At 34.1% G+C, this 20000-nt stretch overlaps 2 protein-coding genes across 12 annotated transcripts in view; both read left to right on the forward strand.

Moving 5' to 3' along the window:
• The window catches only part of LOC144970285 (uncharacterized), a 21265-nt gene extending 14069 nt beyond the window's left edge, over nt 1-7196 (forward strand). For all 8 annotated transcript variants that reach the window (XM_078909760.1, XM_078909767.1, XM_078909768.1 and 5 more), the window contains 5 exons: nt 288-622; nt 1048-1100; nt 2628-2675; nt 3848-3969; nt 4382-7196. In XM_078909760.1, the coding sequence (XP_078765886.1) occupies nt 288-622; nt 1048-1100; nt 2628-2675; nt 3848-3969; nt 4382-5225 (1402 nt within the window). In that variant the 3' untranslated portion in view covers nt 5226-7196. The remainder of the gene's footprint in view (nt 1-287; nt 623-1047; nt 1101-2627; nt 2676-3847; nt 3970-4381) is intronic.
• Nucleotides 7197-11491: 4295 nt separating this feature from the next.
• Nucleotides 11492-20000, forward strand: part of LOC144970286 (endothelin-converting enzyme homolog) — an 89635-nt gene continuing 81126 nt past the window's right edge. Inside the window, exons 1-3 of one of the 4 annotated variants that reach the window (XM_078909772.1) lie at nt 11525-11593; nt 11734-12126; nt 16461-16502. In XM_078909772.1, the coding sequence (XP_078765898.1) occupies nt 16473-16502 (30 nt within the window). In that variant the 5' untranslated portion in view covers nt 11525-11593; nt 11734-12126; nt 16461-16472. Of the gene's footprint in view, nt 12127-16460; nt 16503-20000 lie in introns of all 4 variants that reach the window. The other 3 variants (XM_078909771.1, XM_078909774.1, XM_078909773.1) reach the window with 3 other exon arrangements.

A 20000-nucleotide genomic window follows, 5' to 3' on the forward strand; every position in this document is an offset into this window, starting at 1 on the left:
ACGACCATTTCAACGTCTTGTATTTCCTTTAAAATAGTTTTAAATCTCTTGTAGGCTACAGGTTTTTAAGTATTGTAGTTATGTTTTTATTATTTTTTGTTGTTGGCTGAAGACGGGTTTTGAGCCCGAAACGTTCCGTGTTTGGTATTTTGTTCATTTTTGAAGCTGTTATATTCATTTATGTTTATAACTTTTTACAGTCCACAACTTCTAGCAGCTTAGTATCACTTTGACTATGGTTAACATATTATAATTCTAAGATAATGCTTCCATATTTCATCTTACAGGCAAAATTATCCAGAAAACTTTCGTCGCTTCATTCTGAAGGGAGCCCAGTTTGAGCCAGTGACAACACGGATCCGATCTGCGTACCTACGTCGTCCAAAGACACAGTGTCGGGAAAGGCCAAAAAGCTGCAACAGCAACATGTATGATGTTGACAACTATCAAGCTTGTATAAGAGGAGTTACATTGCCTGGTAATGATAGGAGCTGGAATAAACAAGAGGCTAGTCACGAAGAGCAGATACGAACGAGATCATGTAAAGTCACAAATGAAATTAGTTCGAAGTCGTATGTTGGCCATGATAACAATATATTGAGATCTGTAGTGGAAGACGACGGTGAGTGATTAATAATGCATTTTATATGTGATCATTGTTTGTCTCAAAAAGGTGTTATGAAAGGATTATTTCTATAATTAATATTCAAATTTAAGCCTTATTTTTGAAGACTGCTGTCATAATATTCTGATATCATAAATTATACACTATCTTCATATTCTGAGAATATAATAGAGTACATATTTAAAGATATTTATACTGTTACTTTGTATCAGCAGTTCTTAATTTAAAGCGAATTTTAAAAAAGGAAAGAACTGATATCAGAATGCGTTTGCTATTTCCATCGATTTGTTTCAAGTGTGTTCATTATAATTATACGTGTGATCTCTGTACTGTACATGAGAAAAGCGCACCACTTTGATCTTCTCTGCAACAGTTGGTGATTTAATTCTCTTCCTCCCCTTCCCCTCCCTTTCTCATTCAAGATGGAGTAGAAGGCATCTTTGGAAAAGAAAATGACTCAATTGCAAAAGCATGTGTAAGTTTGTTTTAAATTTAAATATATCTCTATAAATGTCAGGCCAATTTATTTTCGATTGAGAGTAACCTCCTAGAAATTACACATTACAGTAGAGATTGTGATTGAAGGGTCTTTTCAAAAAGACTCAACTATACTCCCGTAACATTAGGACTCGAACCATCGATCTACACGTCACACATTGAGTATCATATTAGTAGACCTAATTATATATATATATATATATATATATATATATATATATATATATATATATATATATATATATATATATATATATATATATATATAACAACCACATTTGAACATTTTAATCATAGTCTACATGTATTTCTCAGTAGTATTGTTATTACATGTCCTTGTTACCTTGTAGAAGTGTAATTGTAAAAGCGCTTAGAGCCTGTGCTACACGGGGAAAGCGCCATATAAATGCTATTCATTATTATTATTAAGTAAATGGACGATATGTCATATATAGATAATTGGATGGATAGATAGATAGATTGAATAGAAGGATAGATAGATGACTAGATAGACAAAGATAGACTGATAGATAGATAGATAGATAGATAGATAGATAGATAGATAGATAGATAGATAGATAGATAGATAGATAGATAGATAGATAGATAGATATAGATAGATAGATAGATAGATAGATAGATAGATAGATAGCTATCTATCTATCAGTCTATCTTTGTCTATCTAGTCATCTATTTATCCTTCTATTCAATCTATCTATCTATCCATCCAATTATCTATATATGACATATCGTCCATTTACTTAATAATAATAATGAATAGCATTTATATGGCGCTTTCCCCGTGTAGCACAGGCTCTAAGCGCTTTTACAATTACACTTCTACAAGGTAACAAGGACATGTAATAACAATACTACTGAGAAATACATGTAGACTATGATTAAAATGTTCAAATGTGGTTGTTATAGCGTAAAAGGTGGTATTTCAGTCGTGATTTGAAAGTTGTCAATGAATCAGAGCATCTCATATTTGATGGGAGAGAGTTCCAAAAGTGGGGACCCGAAATTGAAAGGACTGCTCACTTATCTTTCGAAAGGTTTTGGATTTGACAAGAATTGAATGGTCGTTATCTGATCTCAAGTTTCTGTTTGGGACATACACGTTCAAAAAGGTCTCGAATATATGAAGGACTATTTGTGATTAGTAATTTATAGGCAACAGTACAAATGTTGTTTACAACTCTTTTCTCCACAGGAAGCCAATGCAACGCGTGAAGAAGAGAAGGTGCCGACCAATAATACATTCCGAAAGCACGAAGCAGTACGACAATTACACTATGAATGTTTTATCAACAGCTCTTGTTATATACAGAATTGTTTGTCTTTCTGATTTTACAGCTATTTTATCTATCCATCAATCAATCCGTCTATTTATCAGTATTGTGATTCCAAGATTGAGTACCATTTCACACCAGGAACACATAGAAAATAAAATCGCGACATTTTTGTAAGCAACTAATTTGTTCATTTATATTGATTGTTACAGGAACTTCCAGAAAAACAATCTGATACCAAGTACAACAGCAATTTTATGGTAATTGCCTCTTTTCATTTTTGTTTTTGGTTTTTTGTTTGTTTGTTTGTTTGTTTTGTTTCTTTACTGTCTTTTTAAAATAATTGCTAGTTTGCAGTTTTGTCAAATCATGCTCACCAGTGAGTGAAATCGGGGCAGGGATATAATTTCCTCTGAACTAGGAGAAGAGCTTCTCCGATCATGCAAGGTATGACGCGAGGTGGCTACAAAATTTCCTTTTCAGCTAATTTTTTAAAATTAAAATCACTTATGTAGCTTTTATTGGGGGTCCCAATAGCTCAGTTGGTAGAATACTCGCTTTGCACGTGAATTGACGGGTGATGTCGAGATTAATTTCTGCCCCCCCCCCCCCTCCTCGTCCATCCAGCTGCGATTGGGTGTAGCTTGGTCTGTTAGAGGCAGAAAATAGTTTGCGATAGACTGGTGTCCATATCCAAAGGGTAGCAATCATTTGCTATTGTCTGTTTCACGCTATAGAATCCCGGATAAACTACGGCTCCATGGGCCTCATGGCTCTGAATGACTACACGTAGCTTTGCAGTTGAAGTAGAGTCTACTTATAGCCCTATAGTAGTCGCTGAGATGAAGCTATGTGCATGTTTTCTGAAGACGAGCGGTATCCCAGTTGAACATGGCATCGAGTTGCAACTTGTCAAAAGTTTAGGGAAAGTGCATGAGGGAAGAAAGGAATATTGCAGGTTAGAATGAGCGGATTGCCATATCACTGGAAACTGGAACCTCCTGTTGCTTCTCTTTGCTGGTCTTGAAACCAGGGATTTTCATACCAAGACTCAAGATCATTTCCCATTCGCTGAGGGTATTATCATCTCATTCAATAAAGCGATCCTTTTTAACGTTCCTGTTTGTGGCAACTAATGACAAAAGGGGAGATCCGAAGATTTCTTTCTTTACATTACTAGAAATACTTAATTACATCTTCCTACAATAAGAGTCTAACAACATACAAGGTCACCAAAGTGATAAGGAAAATATTATATTGAAAAAAGAGTAGGCCTGACGAGGGGAAAGTGTAATAATAGTTGGTGCCGGTTGAAGAAAAGTTTGAGCCAGAAACTTTAATTTTTGTGGGTTTTTTTTTTTTTTTTGGTTTTAAAAGCTGTTATGCTATATACTTCATTTTAAATTCAAAATTCGTTCTTGTTCATCCCCAGAGAGCAGCTGTAATGGTGACCTTAAAAACAAACGAGATAGTCAAGAAAGCGAAAGCTGTTGTGGAAAAAAGCCGACAGAAGGCGCCATCTCATATTGAGAAAGTTAGAGATGAAGATGGAGTGTAAGTACTGTGTAATAATGATACCAAAAAAAATGGGGGTACGCTGAAACCGGTTTAACCAAAAATATCGATAAACGGACAAATATATTATTACTAAACCTTTATTATTCGTCAATCAACCATCCAATTATCGAGGCTTCTTACATACCATATCACTCATTGTATTTCTTCACCTCGTCTCCATGCTGATGATGATAGTGGTGACGAGGACGATGATGCTGTTCATGTGATGTTGATTATGATGACGATGATGATAACGATAATGACGATGATGATGATGATGATGATGATGATTGATTATTATGATATTATTATTATATTATTATTATTATTATTATTATTATTATTATTATTATTATTATTATTATTATTATTATTATTATTATTATTTTATCAATGTCTCTCTTGACAGGTGGTACACATCAATTCACTGCGAACGCGATCGTCTCAACAATGAAATCACCACAGACAAGGAAAGAATGCTAAAACTGCGCACACTTCTTGATGGACGTATAAAGCGTAAACAGGAGGTTGAAGGTGATTGTGTCAAAGGTGAAGAGCATACAAAGTACGAGAATGAAGAAGACGACAACAGTAAAGAGAAAAAGATCACCTCTAGGACAAAGGATTATGCTGATTATATCAATGACCTGCCCACGGAAAAAGACATCGAGAAGTCTTTAAAAGCCAATGCAATGACAAGAAAAGATGACATTGGTGTAGGATCAGAATCAGTATCCAGTCTGCAGCTCACAACGACAGATGGAAAAGGATTTAATAACAATGAATATAACAGTGCACGTATTTCAGAGAGTGGGCTCCCCTATACAGGAAGTTACGTCATTCCAAAAACAGTTCCTCCAAGACAATCATTTTTAAATGGCAGCACAAAAGTAATGAATCCGTCTTTTCCCAGGACACAAGTAAATGAAACCTCAGAACCCAAAACATTCAAAATTGGACTTGCAAGCACCAATGAATCTGGAACTCAAGAGAAAATAAACGCACCAATTGACCGTTTGGGAACATCTCGAACTGTTCTCAGTCAATCTGATCATGAGACATTGTTATCTCGGGAAAACGGTATTATGAATGCATGGTCAAATGAAAACAGCAGGACGAAAGCTGCCTCATCTATTTCAAGTCTAGTCGGTCCGAACCATAATACTCATGAAAACAAACCAAGAAAAATTATTTTCCGTAAAGGTATTCGAATGAGACCCGTTTCAGCCCCTGTTTTTAACAGGAAAATGTGAATCAGAGAATACATTATTATGTATGACTGAGGAGTTGATAGATGAAATTAAACAGTTGAGTTATTAAGTTAAGAAGTAGCAGCAGCAGTAGTTTTAATAATAGTAGTAGAAGTAGTAGTAGTAGTAGTAGTAGTAGTAGTAGTAGTAGTAGTAGTAGTAGTAGTAGTAGTAGTATTAGTAGTAGTAGTAGTAGTAGTAGTAGTGGTAGTAGTAGTAGTAGTAGTAGTAGTAGTAGGGAGTAGTAGTAGTAGAGTAGTAGTAGTAGTAGTGTAGTAGTTAGTAGTAGTAGTAGTAGTAGTAGTAGTAGTAGTAGTAGTAGTAGTAGTAGTAGTAGTAGTAGTAGTAGTAGCAGTAGTGGTTGTGGTGGTGATGGCAGTAGTAGTAGTAGTAATAGTAGTTGCTGTGGTGGTAGTAGTAGTAGTAGTAGTAGTAGTAGTAGTAGTAGTAGTAGTAGTAGTAGTAGTAGTAGTAGTAGTAGTAGTAGTAGTAGTAGTAGTAGTAGTAGTAGTAGTAGTAGTGGTAGTAGTAGTAGTAGTAGTAGTAGTAGTAGTAGTAGTAGTAGTAGTGGTTGTGGTTGTGGTGGTGGTAGTAGTAGTAGTAGTTGATGTTGTTGTTACAGTTGTAATAGTTGTTTGGTGTAATTATTGTTGTTGTTTTTCTAGTGGAAGTATAAGTATCGGTAGTAGTAGTAGTAGTAGTAGTAGTAGTAGTAGTAGTAGTAGTAGTAGTAGTAGTAGTAGTAGTAGTAGTAGTAGTAGTAGTAGTAGTAGTAGTAGTAGTAGAAGAAGAAGAAGAAGAAGAAGAAGTAGTAGTACGTGTAGTAGTAGTAGTAGTAGTAGTAGTAGTAGTAGTAGTAGTAGTAGTAGCAGCAGCAGCAGCAGCAGCAGCAGTAGTAGAAGTAGTAGTAGTAGTAGTAGTAGTAGTAGTAGTAGTAGTAGTAGTCAGCAGTAGTAGTAGTAGTAGTAGTAGTAGTAGTAGTAGTAGTAGTAGTAGTAGTAGTAGTAGTAGTAGTAGTAGTAGTAGTGGTAGTAGTAGCAGCAGTAGTAAATGTTATTGTTATTATGGTTATTGTTTGTTGTTGTTATTGTTGTTGGTTGTTGTGGTTGTCACTGTGAAAGTAATAGCTGAAGTCAACACGCTGCGATTTCTGACCATAATCGGGAACTTATTGTCTTCGGTCAAATACCTCGTCAGCTTTGTGTTAAGAACAGATGGGCACACCATAATTGCAGCCCTGTCTCGAAAGAGAGTTGACTACAGAATAAAAATATTCAACAACAGATTATTGACCTGATTTGAAAGGTATTTTGATGGAATATTAAAGATGGGGGCCTATTTGAAAGACTTATCGGAGCCCTTATACAAAGAAACGATGAGGGAACTTCAGTGCAGATTCTTACAGCCTTGAAGCTATTCTCTTCAGTAAGACAAATCCATGTCGTCCTTGACTTGTTACCACAAACAAGGTAAAATAAGTAAGGAATTGTGTAGCTTGTTCAATATCTTTATTAGCGACATGGCAGATGCCTCCTCGTTGAAACTGAATTACATGGGCAATCGCTTCATACCGTAGCATAGTCCTGAGTAATCCCGAGAGCGTACTAACCAAGGACGTAATCAGAACAGAATACTACAATGAGTACAGTGATTTAAAATACTGCCAAGACCCCTAGCTACTTCCTTGAAAACAATCAATACGGAACACATTTATTTTTTAAACGTCGAGTCTACAACGGCAGTGGTTAGTCTAGTGAGTGGAGTTTGGCGGATTCGCTCACTTTCATTTTGGTTCAAGGAGGGCCCATCCAACTCGGAGTCTCTGGCATAGAACTTCGAAAAAACGGCTGGTTTAAAATGTGGTTTGTTTGGTTCTGCCGAGTACATCGATTAGCATGAAATTGAAGTATAACAGTATAACCATCAGATGCTGCTGCTGTCGTAAAAAAAATAAATAATAATAAAACAAAACAACATACAACAAAAAAAAAATAAATAAATAAAAAAAAAACCCAAAACGACCAGGTGTGTTGGGCATGAACTTCGGCGCAATAGGCTTTGAGGATTATTTGTGCATTCTTTATCAATGATTGTCAAACTGATTGAATGAATAAAAAGAATTAATTGCTCAATTAATGACGTTCCAAATGTTTAATAATAACAGATGTATTAATCACTTTGCTGATTGTGAGAGACTGATCCAAAAAAAAAAAAAGGGGGGGGGGGGAGGGCGGGGGGATGAAGTGAATCCCGCAAAATTACACACATCTCGGTTCTTTAGCATTATTAAGCGCAATAATAACTAAATGTACTCAAAGCGCTTTACAAGAGGCCACTAGCCAACAGCAACACTTAATATATTATAGGACGAGACATGACTCCTGTTCTTCGATATTACGGGGGGGGGGGGGGGGGTTTAACGGAGACAATGGTATTCATTTTAAATCTGAGTCCGGTGAGAGAAAGCGAGTAAAGAGCCATTTCCTATGACTCAACTATGCGCCGCTCGGAGTGGGACTTGAACCTTGGACGTTCCTATCCGAAAGGGAGTGTCATACTACAAGATGACATAGTCGCGCAATCATCAATTTTATCTTCCCATTGTCTCATCGTTTTTTACAACAACAAAAAACATTTAAAAACCCAACTTTTATATGGTTTACTCCTATTTGAATCTCCTTTATACTATCTTTTAGTTTTAGTTGATCTTCACAAAAAAGATTTTGAAAATTATTGAGCATAGATACCCCTTGCCCTACAAATCCAACGCCTATGATGTATAGCATACTCGTTGTGTATAGTTATCGGGTTTGGTCTGGAGATACGAGAGGCCGTGCCATTCACCCAAACCGTTTTATTTAGACAATGCTTCCACGATAGCTTTCTGTTTATTTTCGCAATTAGTAAACAAAGACTGGAAAGAAGTCGCCAGTTAAATTGATAGGGATCACAACAATTTGAAAAATTTGAGAAACCAATGTTATAATGATGAATATTAGATTGAATCTTAGATCAATAAAAATTTTACATAAGTTGTTGACTTGAAACGAAACCTCTACAAGTAGTTGGCGTAGAGATCTACGTGATCAATTTATTGGTTTGCTATTGATGCTATGGGTTTATCTGAAATACGCATAACATCCGCCATCCGATTACAACTTTACCAACACACAAAACTAACATTGAACGTTTATAGTCTGATATAATTATTTGATAACTAATAACCAAAATGGCTTTCTAAAAACATTAACAAAGAATTGAGTGCCGTCAATTTTGTTCCCTCTATAATGTCTGGGAATGAAATCAATTTCCTTTGCTAACTACCATCAGCATATAAACAGAGGTATGATAGCATTAAGGATGCTTTTGCAAATTAAGTACAAAACTGGGTGTATGGGATAAAGCCCAAACAAAAACATCAATCGGCAGTTCACACCAAGCTTGAAAATGAACATAAATTTTGTTCGACATGACTGACTGGTACTGGTATGATAAGTTGGAATTCGACTATTTTAGAGATTTATTTATCAAAATCAAAGTTTATAACATTTTCATTTACTTTAGCCACAGATACTACAAGCAAGCTCTTACAGAAATTTTGAGGAAAATATGAATTATTTTTATGATGATTGTATGGTTTCAATTGGTATTTAAATGAAGTCCTTTCCAACTGAGATAAATAATCATTTATTTGTGAAAATTTATAGAGCGCACTTTGACAGATTGCGATACTCAGTTCGCTTTATGATGACGTAAAAGGCCACGTTGAACTAAATGTTCACATCAAATGACACATGTCGCCTATTAAGCGTTCTTTTTCATACCAGGACCCATAACTCAGAGCGGAGTTGGGAAGGTCGCACATCAATTCAATTGAGACTTGCGCATCGAAGTAATAATATTAGTTTCTTCTTCTGGATCTGAAGAATCTTCTGGCGTCACGTGCTGATGAACAATAAAAAATGATAAGTGACCAACGAGAGAGAGAGAGAGAGAGAGAGAGAGAGAGAGAGAGAGAGAGAGAGAGAGAGAGGGAGAGAGAGAGGGAGAGAGAGAGGGGAGAGAGAGAGAGGAGAGAGAGAGAGAGAAAGAGAGAGAGAGAGAGAGAGAGAGAGAGAGAGAGAGAGAGAGAGAGAGAGAGAGAGAGAGAGAGAGAGCATATCAAGGGAAGGAACTGTGTAATACATGTTAAATAATAAGACAAAGAGGGTTGACTGCCTTAAAAAAAAAAAGAGGGTTCCGGGAAACTCCGATTCAATAGTCTCGAGCGTCTAAAACAATGAATTCTATTTTTTGGTCTTCATTGGAAATTAGACTTTTATTCCGAGTCATCTCGGGTATCACTGCTATAATTGAGAAGCAGATGAATCTATTGTGTCATACCCTCTCGAAACGGTATTAGTCGGGGTGAACTAGGAGCAGAAAACTATGTTTTAAATCTGAATCGTGAGGTTTTAATTAGGTTAAATATGCTGAATTAAAAAGAATTGAAATGTCATTTCGTTGATCTACAATCAGCTAATTTTTAATTTTTTTTTGTGATTTTGAATTCATTTCAAATTTTCAGAATACACTTTACTCTGAGTAAATACCGCATTGAGACGGTTGGTTACATCTGCTCAACTGTCAGGCAAAGATTGCAACATTCTCCAATTCTGTGGCCCCGTTCATAAACATGATAAGTGATGTTTTCTTGTAATATTAGTTGCTGTAACAAAGATATCACTCAAAGGAATATTTTCTTCATTAATTTTTTTCAAGTTTGAACATTCAGCACGAAATCAAAGGATGTCGCATTTCTTTTGAATATACCTTAACTGCTTTTCCAAAGTTTGTTTTCCATTAAATTTGTGTTCGATTTTCTCAATTGTATTAAAATGTTAGTGTGTCAGGTTCTTGCATTGGGCCACATAATTTATTCATATTGTCATCTCAACTCAAAAGTCAAACGATGTATATAGGGATACATGCATTATAATAGATTAATTGATTTTAAAAAAGGAAAGTAAATATGCGTGTCTTTGTGTGTGTGTAAGTGTGTGTGTGTGTGTATGTGTGTGTTTGTGTATGTCCTATACAGAATGAATAAGACTATCGTCATCTATAAAATTAGTAAACATTTCTATTATTCTATTGCATAACGTTATGATTTTTACGATTTAGATTGATGTTATAATAACCATATGAATTTTTTAACCAATTGCATTCGATCAATAAGAATGACGAAGCCATTATAAAAAGGTTGAGAGGAGGTACAGTTATGTAGATTACAGCAGATTGTGAATGACTAATATATGTCTGTTCGACAATAAGTTAGATATGGAGATTGAAATATTTGTTTTCATTGTACTTGTTATTTTAGTTGTTTCAAAGTTTTAGATTGTCATTGTGTTCGTTCAGTACATAAGGCATTTGGTCGATTACGGTAAGCATAATTTCCTTCGGGGTTTTGACAAATGATAAGTAGGTCTATGTAATTGTTTTTTAATATGACCAGTAAATCAGAAGAACTCTTTAGAATCATTATTATAATTGATTGTCACAGGATTCAAACTATTGTCTTTTTCCTATTATCTAGAAATAAAAACATAGACATTTTGCTCTCATACATATATTATGCGATTACGTAGGACATATCTTCAATGATAGTAATATCAACGATGCAATACTACATAATACTATGATGCAAATAATAATCATAATGATAAATAAATAGATTATTTATATAAATAATTTATTTATTTTTTAAATTCAATACTTAAATCCGAAAAATATATTATCCGAAGAGGTGATAATGAGATAAAAATCGATTATGCCTAGTGATTGCCATTTTGGTAGTTTTGTAGCCAAATTACTAATCGGAGGGGGGGGGGGGGAGGGGGACTCAGCCTCCCCTCCCCCTCCCCTTACTAGCACTGTAACCCTGGAATTGTAGTAAATACAAGTTTCGAGATAACTGTGCTGAATATTTCTTAAGAATCAGGGGTAAAAAGAGTACAATGCATACATTTTCTAATTCAAATCCTTAACGACAAATTAGAGAACCAGTATATTTATGTGAAACAGATTTTTTTGAAAAATATACAAATGTAGTATGTCTCTTCTTGTATATACACCGTATTCTTAACCATTAAAATCTATTATTTGATTTGAGTCTGATGATATTATTGCTAAATTAATTGGTTGGATTGGTAACGATGAAATTGTCAGACTAGAAAATGTAATTGGTTCTTTTTAATATTTATTTTGTGAAATTGACAGATAAAATCTGGCAAATTTAGTCTTCGCTGTTGTTGTGTTCTGCTAGAATTTTGTGTTGTGAATGTTATGGAGATCAAATTATTGATAGAGGGGTTCAATCGTTAATTTTGGTATTAATGATTCCTATTGTTAAAATGTGATACTTTTTTTAAAATTTAAGGTGTGTAGAATTTAAAATAAATCGTGAAATATAATTCAATAATACAAGCATTTGTATTGTTAACAACAATTTCAACTTCACTGACTTCAGTTGTCTGCAATCTACCGTCCGAGAGTGCGAGGGAAATGAAAACATTGACATTTGATGCTTCATAAGTTGCGATGTTACGTACAGTTTGAACATATCTTTTATCTGTTTATTTATTCCCTGATGTTATTCATATGATAGCAGTGATTCACTTATGCCTTCCAATGTAAATGCAAGTTAAAAGCTCTACGACTACGTGGATTTGCTTATTTACATCATTACTGAACCACAAAACTCGATTGTCTCGGCCTCTTATTATCATCGTGTGAAATGATAATAAAACAAGTAGGGAAGGAAAAGTTAAATTAAGATTTGAAGTACAACCCACCAAGTCTCGGATACTTTTTTGTTGATAAGATAAAGTGTTACTCCTGTGGGGAAGAAAATTCTGTCGAGGTAAGATTTACATTTATCTCAAAATGGCAATTCGGACTAGAGTCTGGATAGTCTCGTGTGGCTCCAATGTGCCTACGCAAACACAGGGGAAAGGGGGGGGGGGCAAAGGGTGAACCGGTATAGAAATAGAAGAAAAGTTCAGAAGAAATTCTGTTTTGCCCATACCACACTGGCTCAGCTCATACCTCTATTTCGGACTGTTGAAGGATTGTTGTCTCCCTAACACTAACATTATCAGAATATGTTGGGTTTTTTTTTTTGTCGTGATTTTATTTGGACAACAGTTTATGTTGTTTGAAAAGCTTTTCGTTTAGAACACAGTTACTTTGACTTTTATTTTGTAAAGAGTTTTAATTCTTTTTTTATTTATTTCTAAGTGGACTTCCAATTGATCCATGATTTTGTCTTTCTCGTCAAATAAAGCGGGTTTAGGCTGAAAATATTCTGCAATGCACAGCTAAAATGCACTGCGAAATGGACGAGCATCTAGGTCAGAAGTGGTGATTCCATAGTCAGCACGACTCAGTCCGACTGTAAATAGGGCACTGAGCTGGCGTGAGAAACCTTTCGTGTAGTGGTTGTGTAAAAAATATAGAGGATACAACGTTGTCAAGGATTTGGAGTGCCTCCTATAAACAGATTGAGAAAACAACTTGGAGCATATTACCAATTAGAATCTGCTTTGTGTGCTGCAAATTTGGAGAAGAAGAACACAAATTTCAAACAACCAATTTGGAAATAAATAGATCGGGTGTTGTACGCAAAAAAGGAGTGCTGCATACACGCACATCTTTTTGGGTCATCACAGCTCCTCATGTCTAGTCAGGTCAATAAAATCACCGGTAGAAAATAGCACACTTCAGTTGTGCATGGCAGTATGTTTTCAGCCTTAGACTACCTGTTCATTGTTCAAATAATTGTTGTTTTCATTTGCATCAATTTTATATAATTATCCATAATTAAAATCAATTACAAACAAACCAAAATAATACTGAAGTGTTACGGGAGACTATTCAGGCAGAGCCTGAATAATCTATTTATTGCATGTGTGCATTGGAATTTGATTCCGAACAACCATGGGGGAATATTCAGATTCAAATCTGAATAGCCGCAGCCATTTATTATTCTTGTGTATGGATTTTGATTGTTTTTGTAAGTATGTATGTTTTTATAGGTGAATTCTCGGTCTTTACACTGTTTGCACTAGACCATAGTGTATGTCCAGTATTTGTACTAGGTGGTTGCAATTTTGTAATTTAACGAGATATGTATGCCAACTGAATAATCGGTTTCATCATCTGATACACCTCAAAAATCTTATATTTTATTGTCAGGAAGATGAAACAGAAATTCAAAATTGTTTTTGAGGTCATGGTTGATTTGAGCAATTTACCATGTACATATAACACAATTTACAAAAATAACAATTTTTAAAAATCTAGATAATTACATCTTATCTTCTATTTTTATAACTTTATTTATGATAATTCATGTTTACCTTCAGTGTTTTTTTTAAATAGACAATAAATTCAGCCTGGCTTATTAAATGTTTATTTTTATTCAGTTGTTTTGAGACTACAGTGATGAACTGATAACTTGATGTCTTTAGTATCATGAAAAAAAATATATTTATCATATTCAGATAGGGGTCAGACTATTTCCATCCTTACTGCCATGTCATATTAAGTAAGATTTGATGTAAATTTGATACAAGGAATTCTTTCACATATCTTTTTCTGTATTACATTCAATATTAATGCAGAGCATCCTCCATAGCTGTCTTTAACATGTTCGTGTTGTATTTTTACAACGGGGAGTGTTATAGCTTGAATAATGGCAGATAGAGAATACCGTTCGTAGCACTTTATTTCTGACTTTCTTTCTTTGTTTTTTTTTTGTTTTGTTTTTTCAGCACATCTCTTCACCCTTTATGGCTTATCATCATTGATACAAGTGCCTTTGTTATCAAATCGTATAAATCCTTCATACACTATTCTAACAAAATTGATTTTATGCATTTACCAAATGGGCATTTTATTTTCTTCCATTATAAGAATAAGAATAATCTTCCATTGATAAGAATAAAAATATCGTAGAAAATTAACTTAGCCTTATTTAAAAATTTTTTAAATTATGCACAAGCATCAAATATTATATCAATGTTATTCCAACATATAGCGAAACTTTGCTTAACTGCCACATCCGGTGGCATTACAAGTTGACACTTTTAACAAGTTTGATTTTCTTAAGTGGTGTAAATATTTTTAGTTAGAATGTTAGAGAGCTGGAGAATATCTTTATGGAGCCGGAGATAGTAAAGACTGAAAATGAAAGTACAAGTGCATGGAAATAGTAATAACAACAATATACTCGGGTTAAACACTTACTCAGATATATACCCTTCATCAGTAGGAAATGAAAAAATAACACAATTTAAAGAGTTAAAGCCAGGACGTACACACTGTTGGTAACAAAAGAAGGAAGACTGAGCATTTTATAATGATAAAATAACTAATAGTAGAGAGCCATAGTTTCTTAGAGGGTGACAAAAGTAAGCAGTCAGTCTTTATTGCTTCGTGATGGATCAGGTAATAAATTTAACCTGTGACAGTTTGACTAATTCTCTGTAAAATGACTGTGCATTATATATGAATAAGTATATAAATTTGTTTTTAGATTCCTTGTAATTTTCCAATATTTTGGTATTTTAAAATTTTATTTTAAGGCTTAACAAAAAGTTCTTTCTGTTTTCTATAAAGTATGGCTGCATGGAAGTTTGCAAAGCAGGCAATGTTATTGCAAGATTTTATATTGATTTTATATTGATAAAATATTCCAATCTTGCCAAATTATTGGTGATACAGTTCATGACAACAAAAAAATTGAGTTAATTCTTTTTTGTTTTGACTTTAAATGCCAACAGCGCCTGAAATCTTTAAAGGATTTCAAAATGGTTTGGCATCGTTAATTGTATAGAAACAATTTTGACACACTTGTTAAATGACAACAATGGCAATGTCTATATAGTTAATAAAAAAAGAATTGGGTCGCTCAGTCTCTCTATAAAGAAGGAATTGTAAACTCAAATAGATTTTCGACAAAGTCTAAATTCCACCTTTCAACTGCATATAAGGGCATTGAAAGCATAGTTGAGAGGATTCTGCTGACATTAAAGAAAGTTAATGGAATGTCGAAAATAAGGATACAGACCGATTGGATGTGGCTTGCTTCTCTTACCAAAGGCAACCTAATGCTTTTCAATAAAAACCAAAATGTTGTACCATTTTAATGGGGAGTATTAAAGTGTGTGCCTGTGAATCTTTTCTGGTATAGGTCGGTTATATGGAGGACAACTGCATGGGAATGACCAAACCTGAATCGACTCTAGGAAAAAAAACAAAAGGCGCATTAAATTATTTTTGGACCATCAAAACACTGACTTGAACAATGTAATTTCAATTAACATAACCCCATTTTCATATATTGGAACTTTTGTATTGATCACTACATTGTCCGCTTTGCAAGCACTCCAAACACAGCCCTAAGCCAAATTTAATTGCCATGCAACTGTGTAAGCCATAGTAATGACCCGTACTCATTCAATAGGAATTTGTCTACCAGTTGACTGACTGATTAGGAAACAATTGAGTTTTTTTAGTAGATAAATTGCCAAAAATACTGCGCACACACCATTTTAAAGAAAATTTTAACAAAAACATGACGTTTCTGTAACAAATCTGCCAAATACAGGACTGAAACTCATCTGAATAACAATTAGAAAACCTTAAGGACAACATAAAACAAAAAAGGTTTTAAGCAAGTTATGAAACGAAGGCTTTAGCCTCAACTTTCCACGACACCATAAGTCATGAATTCAAGACTAATTTTTTCTTCACTCTGGACGAAGGCATTGCATTGCAAGCCGTTTCCATTGCAATGGACTCAGCTTGAGTTTTCAAAATCATATCAGATGCAGGCCCAAATCTATCACATCACAACACATAAACATGTAAAATAGCAGTAAATTTAGAGGAAAAAAATAGACATTAGTGATTCTTTGGGATTTTTTGTTACGAACTATAAGTGAGATTGGCAGTATGAAGAGGGGCAATATAGCAAGGTTTCATTGAATTGATCAATCTCATTGAATTACAAGCAATGAATCAATAACTGCGATCTGCCATTCCAAAAGATTTTTTTAAATTATTATTTTTTTTACAATGTCTAAATTCATATCATTTCAATTTTATTCGGAATTTTAGAATCTCTGTGGTTACAAGTTCAATGTCTAGAGATATGTGAAAACGAGCTTCTGTTCTCTTTCTTCCTTTCAGTTTTAGAAAGCAATGTTTGGGATACCTATGAAACAAGTACAAGTGTGTAATGTATTTTGCCTTTGAAAGTTGTTTTCAATATGTCCAAATTGTGTATTGTGTTTGTATCCTGTTACATTGTGTTTTTTTTTAATACCTACTAATGGAACAAATTATAATAAGATCTCTAGATACTTACTTTAAATATGCTATGATCGTGCTATCTTATTGTTTCTTTCTTTTTTTAGAAGAAGAAGAAAGGGGTGGGGTGGGGGTGGCCTCTCTTCTTTCCCCCTTCCCTCTTTTATACTCTTAATTAAAAGCTGTATTTTTTGGCTCATTCATCTCTCTTCTTTTACCTTTGATACACATGTTTTCACTTTTACTAATCCAGCTTATGTTACCTTATTCATTATCCATATCATGGCTGTTTATTACATTATGCTGACTGTTTCTTTTATTTTTATTTTCGTGTTTTAAAAATTCTCGTCTCTCTTGATATTGAGTTACCTGTGATGATGCTTTTGTGAGAATTTTAGGGATATAATTCTAAAACACTTGAATTTTAGCATCAATCTCTATCAATAATCCTTTAAAAGGACAAATAATGCATCAAATCAAATCAAAAAAAAAAAAATGAAACTAGATCATCAATAGAATGCTGTCAGATCAAGTCTGAAGTACAATGGCTGTGATGTCCAGTTTCTGCAAACTTTTGATTTATTACAACGTGCGACTTCGTGGAGTATTGGTATGACACTTAGATTACAGCCTTTAGATTGAAGGCTCAAATCCTGCTGCGGACTTCGAAAAGTTTATTCCGTGAAAACTGCATTTTACTCTCTCTTTCTCACAAACTCATTTATAAAATGAGTCCTTGGCTGCTAACAGTGTTGCCTCTGAAATTATAAAATCATTTTACAAGTTGCATGTTTTGTTCTACATATTCAATGTTGCTGCTGTCTTAGGCCTCTGATGAAGTGTTTTGAGTACATTAAATGGATTTTGCCCTTATTAAAGCTCAAGATTTTTTATGATAAATGTATTCTTTTTTCTTTTTTTTTTTTCAAAACTCCGCAATTACGCGCTGAATCAATGAAGAGATGACTGGAACATAATGAAAAAAAGTAAAAGAAAAAAAATATGTCCATATCCATTACCAGTTAAATGCCGTACTCTGGAAAAAACACGTATTTAAAAATGTGATCAGAAAACTCATCTTTCAAATATCGATCGATTTAAATGACCCTCATCTTGGCATAATCTCTCAAACCTGGGACTTTGTGCAATGTTATTTCATTGATCATCAAAAATTTGGATTAGTGTCAAGGTGGGTTGTTTTAAAAAGATTATGTAGGAGTTAATTAATAGATGCACACGCGCACATCCTATACTATAAGTAATTGTGATTATCAGTCATCGCCATGCTCTCTTTCTCTCTCTCTCTCTCTCTCTCTCTCTCTCTCTCTCTCTCTCTCTCTCTCTGTGTGTGTGTGTGTGTGTGTGTGTGTCTGTCTAGTTAGCTATCTATCTATATATCTTTCTTTCTTTCTAACTACTCTCGGTCTATCTCTGTTATACGGCGCCTATCTACGAAGAGTGTCTTTTTTTCCCATCCCGAGAACAGCACTTAAAGACTAAGACTCCTGTTTCTACAGAGATTGTCTGGGTTGGCATTTCAAGGTAAAACACAGAATGGTTTGATATTACCATTGTGCTACATTAACAAAATGTCTTTCACAATACCAGGGCAAAAAGCAATTGAGCTAAATGTTTTTAGTTCACCACGATGAAGTCGTTTGTAAGAATTCATTCCGACTGATGAAAACTTTTACGAGGTTGAAAATGATGGCTGCCTGTGACCGAGAGGGAAAAGAAAATTAAATATATATTTTTTAGTTTTAATGGACGTTGAATAGGTTAAGAAATGTGAAATTAATTAAATCAGAGGTTATACAAAAAAAAAATACCTCGCTAGGAATTAGATGCTGTACAAAAAATAAAAATAAAGTAAAACAAATAGCGAGTCTTAAATCTGACTATTTTTTTAAATTAATTAATTTTCGTTTTTCAATCTGTCGTTGTCCAATTCATTGACCTTCTCTTCTCAGTCTATCAACTTAACGTTCAAACCACTGAACTTCTCGCATCCAGTCCATCTTCATTATGTCTCTAGTTAAATCATGTATGTTGTCATCCCAAATATATATCATATTCCTTACCGTACAAATTATTATTGTCTCATCGAGTTAATTCAATGTGTTTGATATGTAATGCATAATATTATAGCCATTTCATGAACCATTTCCTGCAAAACGTTCCTTTAGTTTTTCCGCGAATGTTGATGTAGCTAACAGTTGATTTATTACATTTTTGTTGCCTGTGGTAACCTGCTGCCAAGACACAACATGCCAGTCTATGTTCTTGATTCATACCTGAAAAGTACGATTTTGACGAACCGTGCGTTTTATCATTTGCGGCACTACTTTGCAACTGATTCCCGGGCTATTCCAGTCTACCCTTGGAATAGACCCTGAAGACAAATTTCCCTATTGGGGATGAATAAAGAGAATTAAAGTTTAATATTTAAAAAAATAATAAATTCATGTCTTTAAAGAATAAATTTACTCTGGAGAGACGTGTGAAAAAATTTGGGCATAAAACTCGTCCTTCAAATAACGATCGATTTAAATGACCCCCATCATGGCAACAAAACAAAAAACAAACTCTCAAACCTGAAACCTCGTGTTTCTGAAGAACTACATAGAAAATATACACATACGAATAACCCATTTATTACAAGAAACAGTTAACATGTTATAGACAAAAATATTTTAACTAATAAATTATCAACCCGTGTTAGTAACTACTTTTCAAAATAAGTATGTCTGAACAATTGTCACAATAGCATCATTTTATTGTTATATTTATAGAAGCTTTAGTCAGTGATATATTTTCTTCTCTTTCTTTTTTTTGTGTTTTTTGTTTGTTTGTTTGTTTGTTTGTTTGTTCTGTAGTACAAATGTATAATCCGACCTTTGGAATAATATGGCAATTGTACGAGTTCTTCTCACGAATGGCAATCGATTATCATAGAAAATGTACAGATACGAGCAACCCGATTATTACCAGAAACCATTAACACGTCTAACGGAGAAAGAGATTATAACCAGTGAATTAACCTGTGGTAAAAGTATCAAAATAACGTATGTCTGGCTCGAGTGCTACAATTAGAAACAATTAAATGAGAACAATTTTTAGATAGAAATTGTTTTTCAATATTGCGTATTCCTGTGATGATTAAATGTTCGTATACGCTTGTCTACTTAAAATCTTTATTAAGTAATACATTGTCATTGCGTTAAAGTGATAATCATAGGTCTTTTGACCTATCTATATAGGGTACAAACGTTTTGAAATACTAACGAAAGAGTGAAAATGGAAAGGCTTCGTATGGGAACAAAACAGACAATGGACGTTTCGGGTACAAACCCTTCGTCAGCACAACAATACACAAATAAACGTGGAAAACAAATAAAATATAATGAAAAATCGTCTGTA

Source organism: Berghia stephanieae, chromosome 4 (assembly GCF_034508935.2).
Source record: "Berghia stephanieae isolate SIO BIC M18660-M18661 chromosome 4, UCSD_Bste_1.3, whole genome shotgun sequence".
NCBI classification, from domain to species: domain Eukaryota; kingdom Metazoa; phylum Mollusca; class Gastropoda; order Nudibranchia; family Aeolidiidae; genus Berghia; species Berghia stephanieae.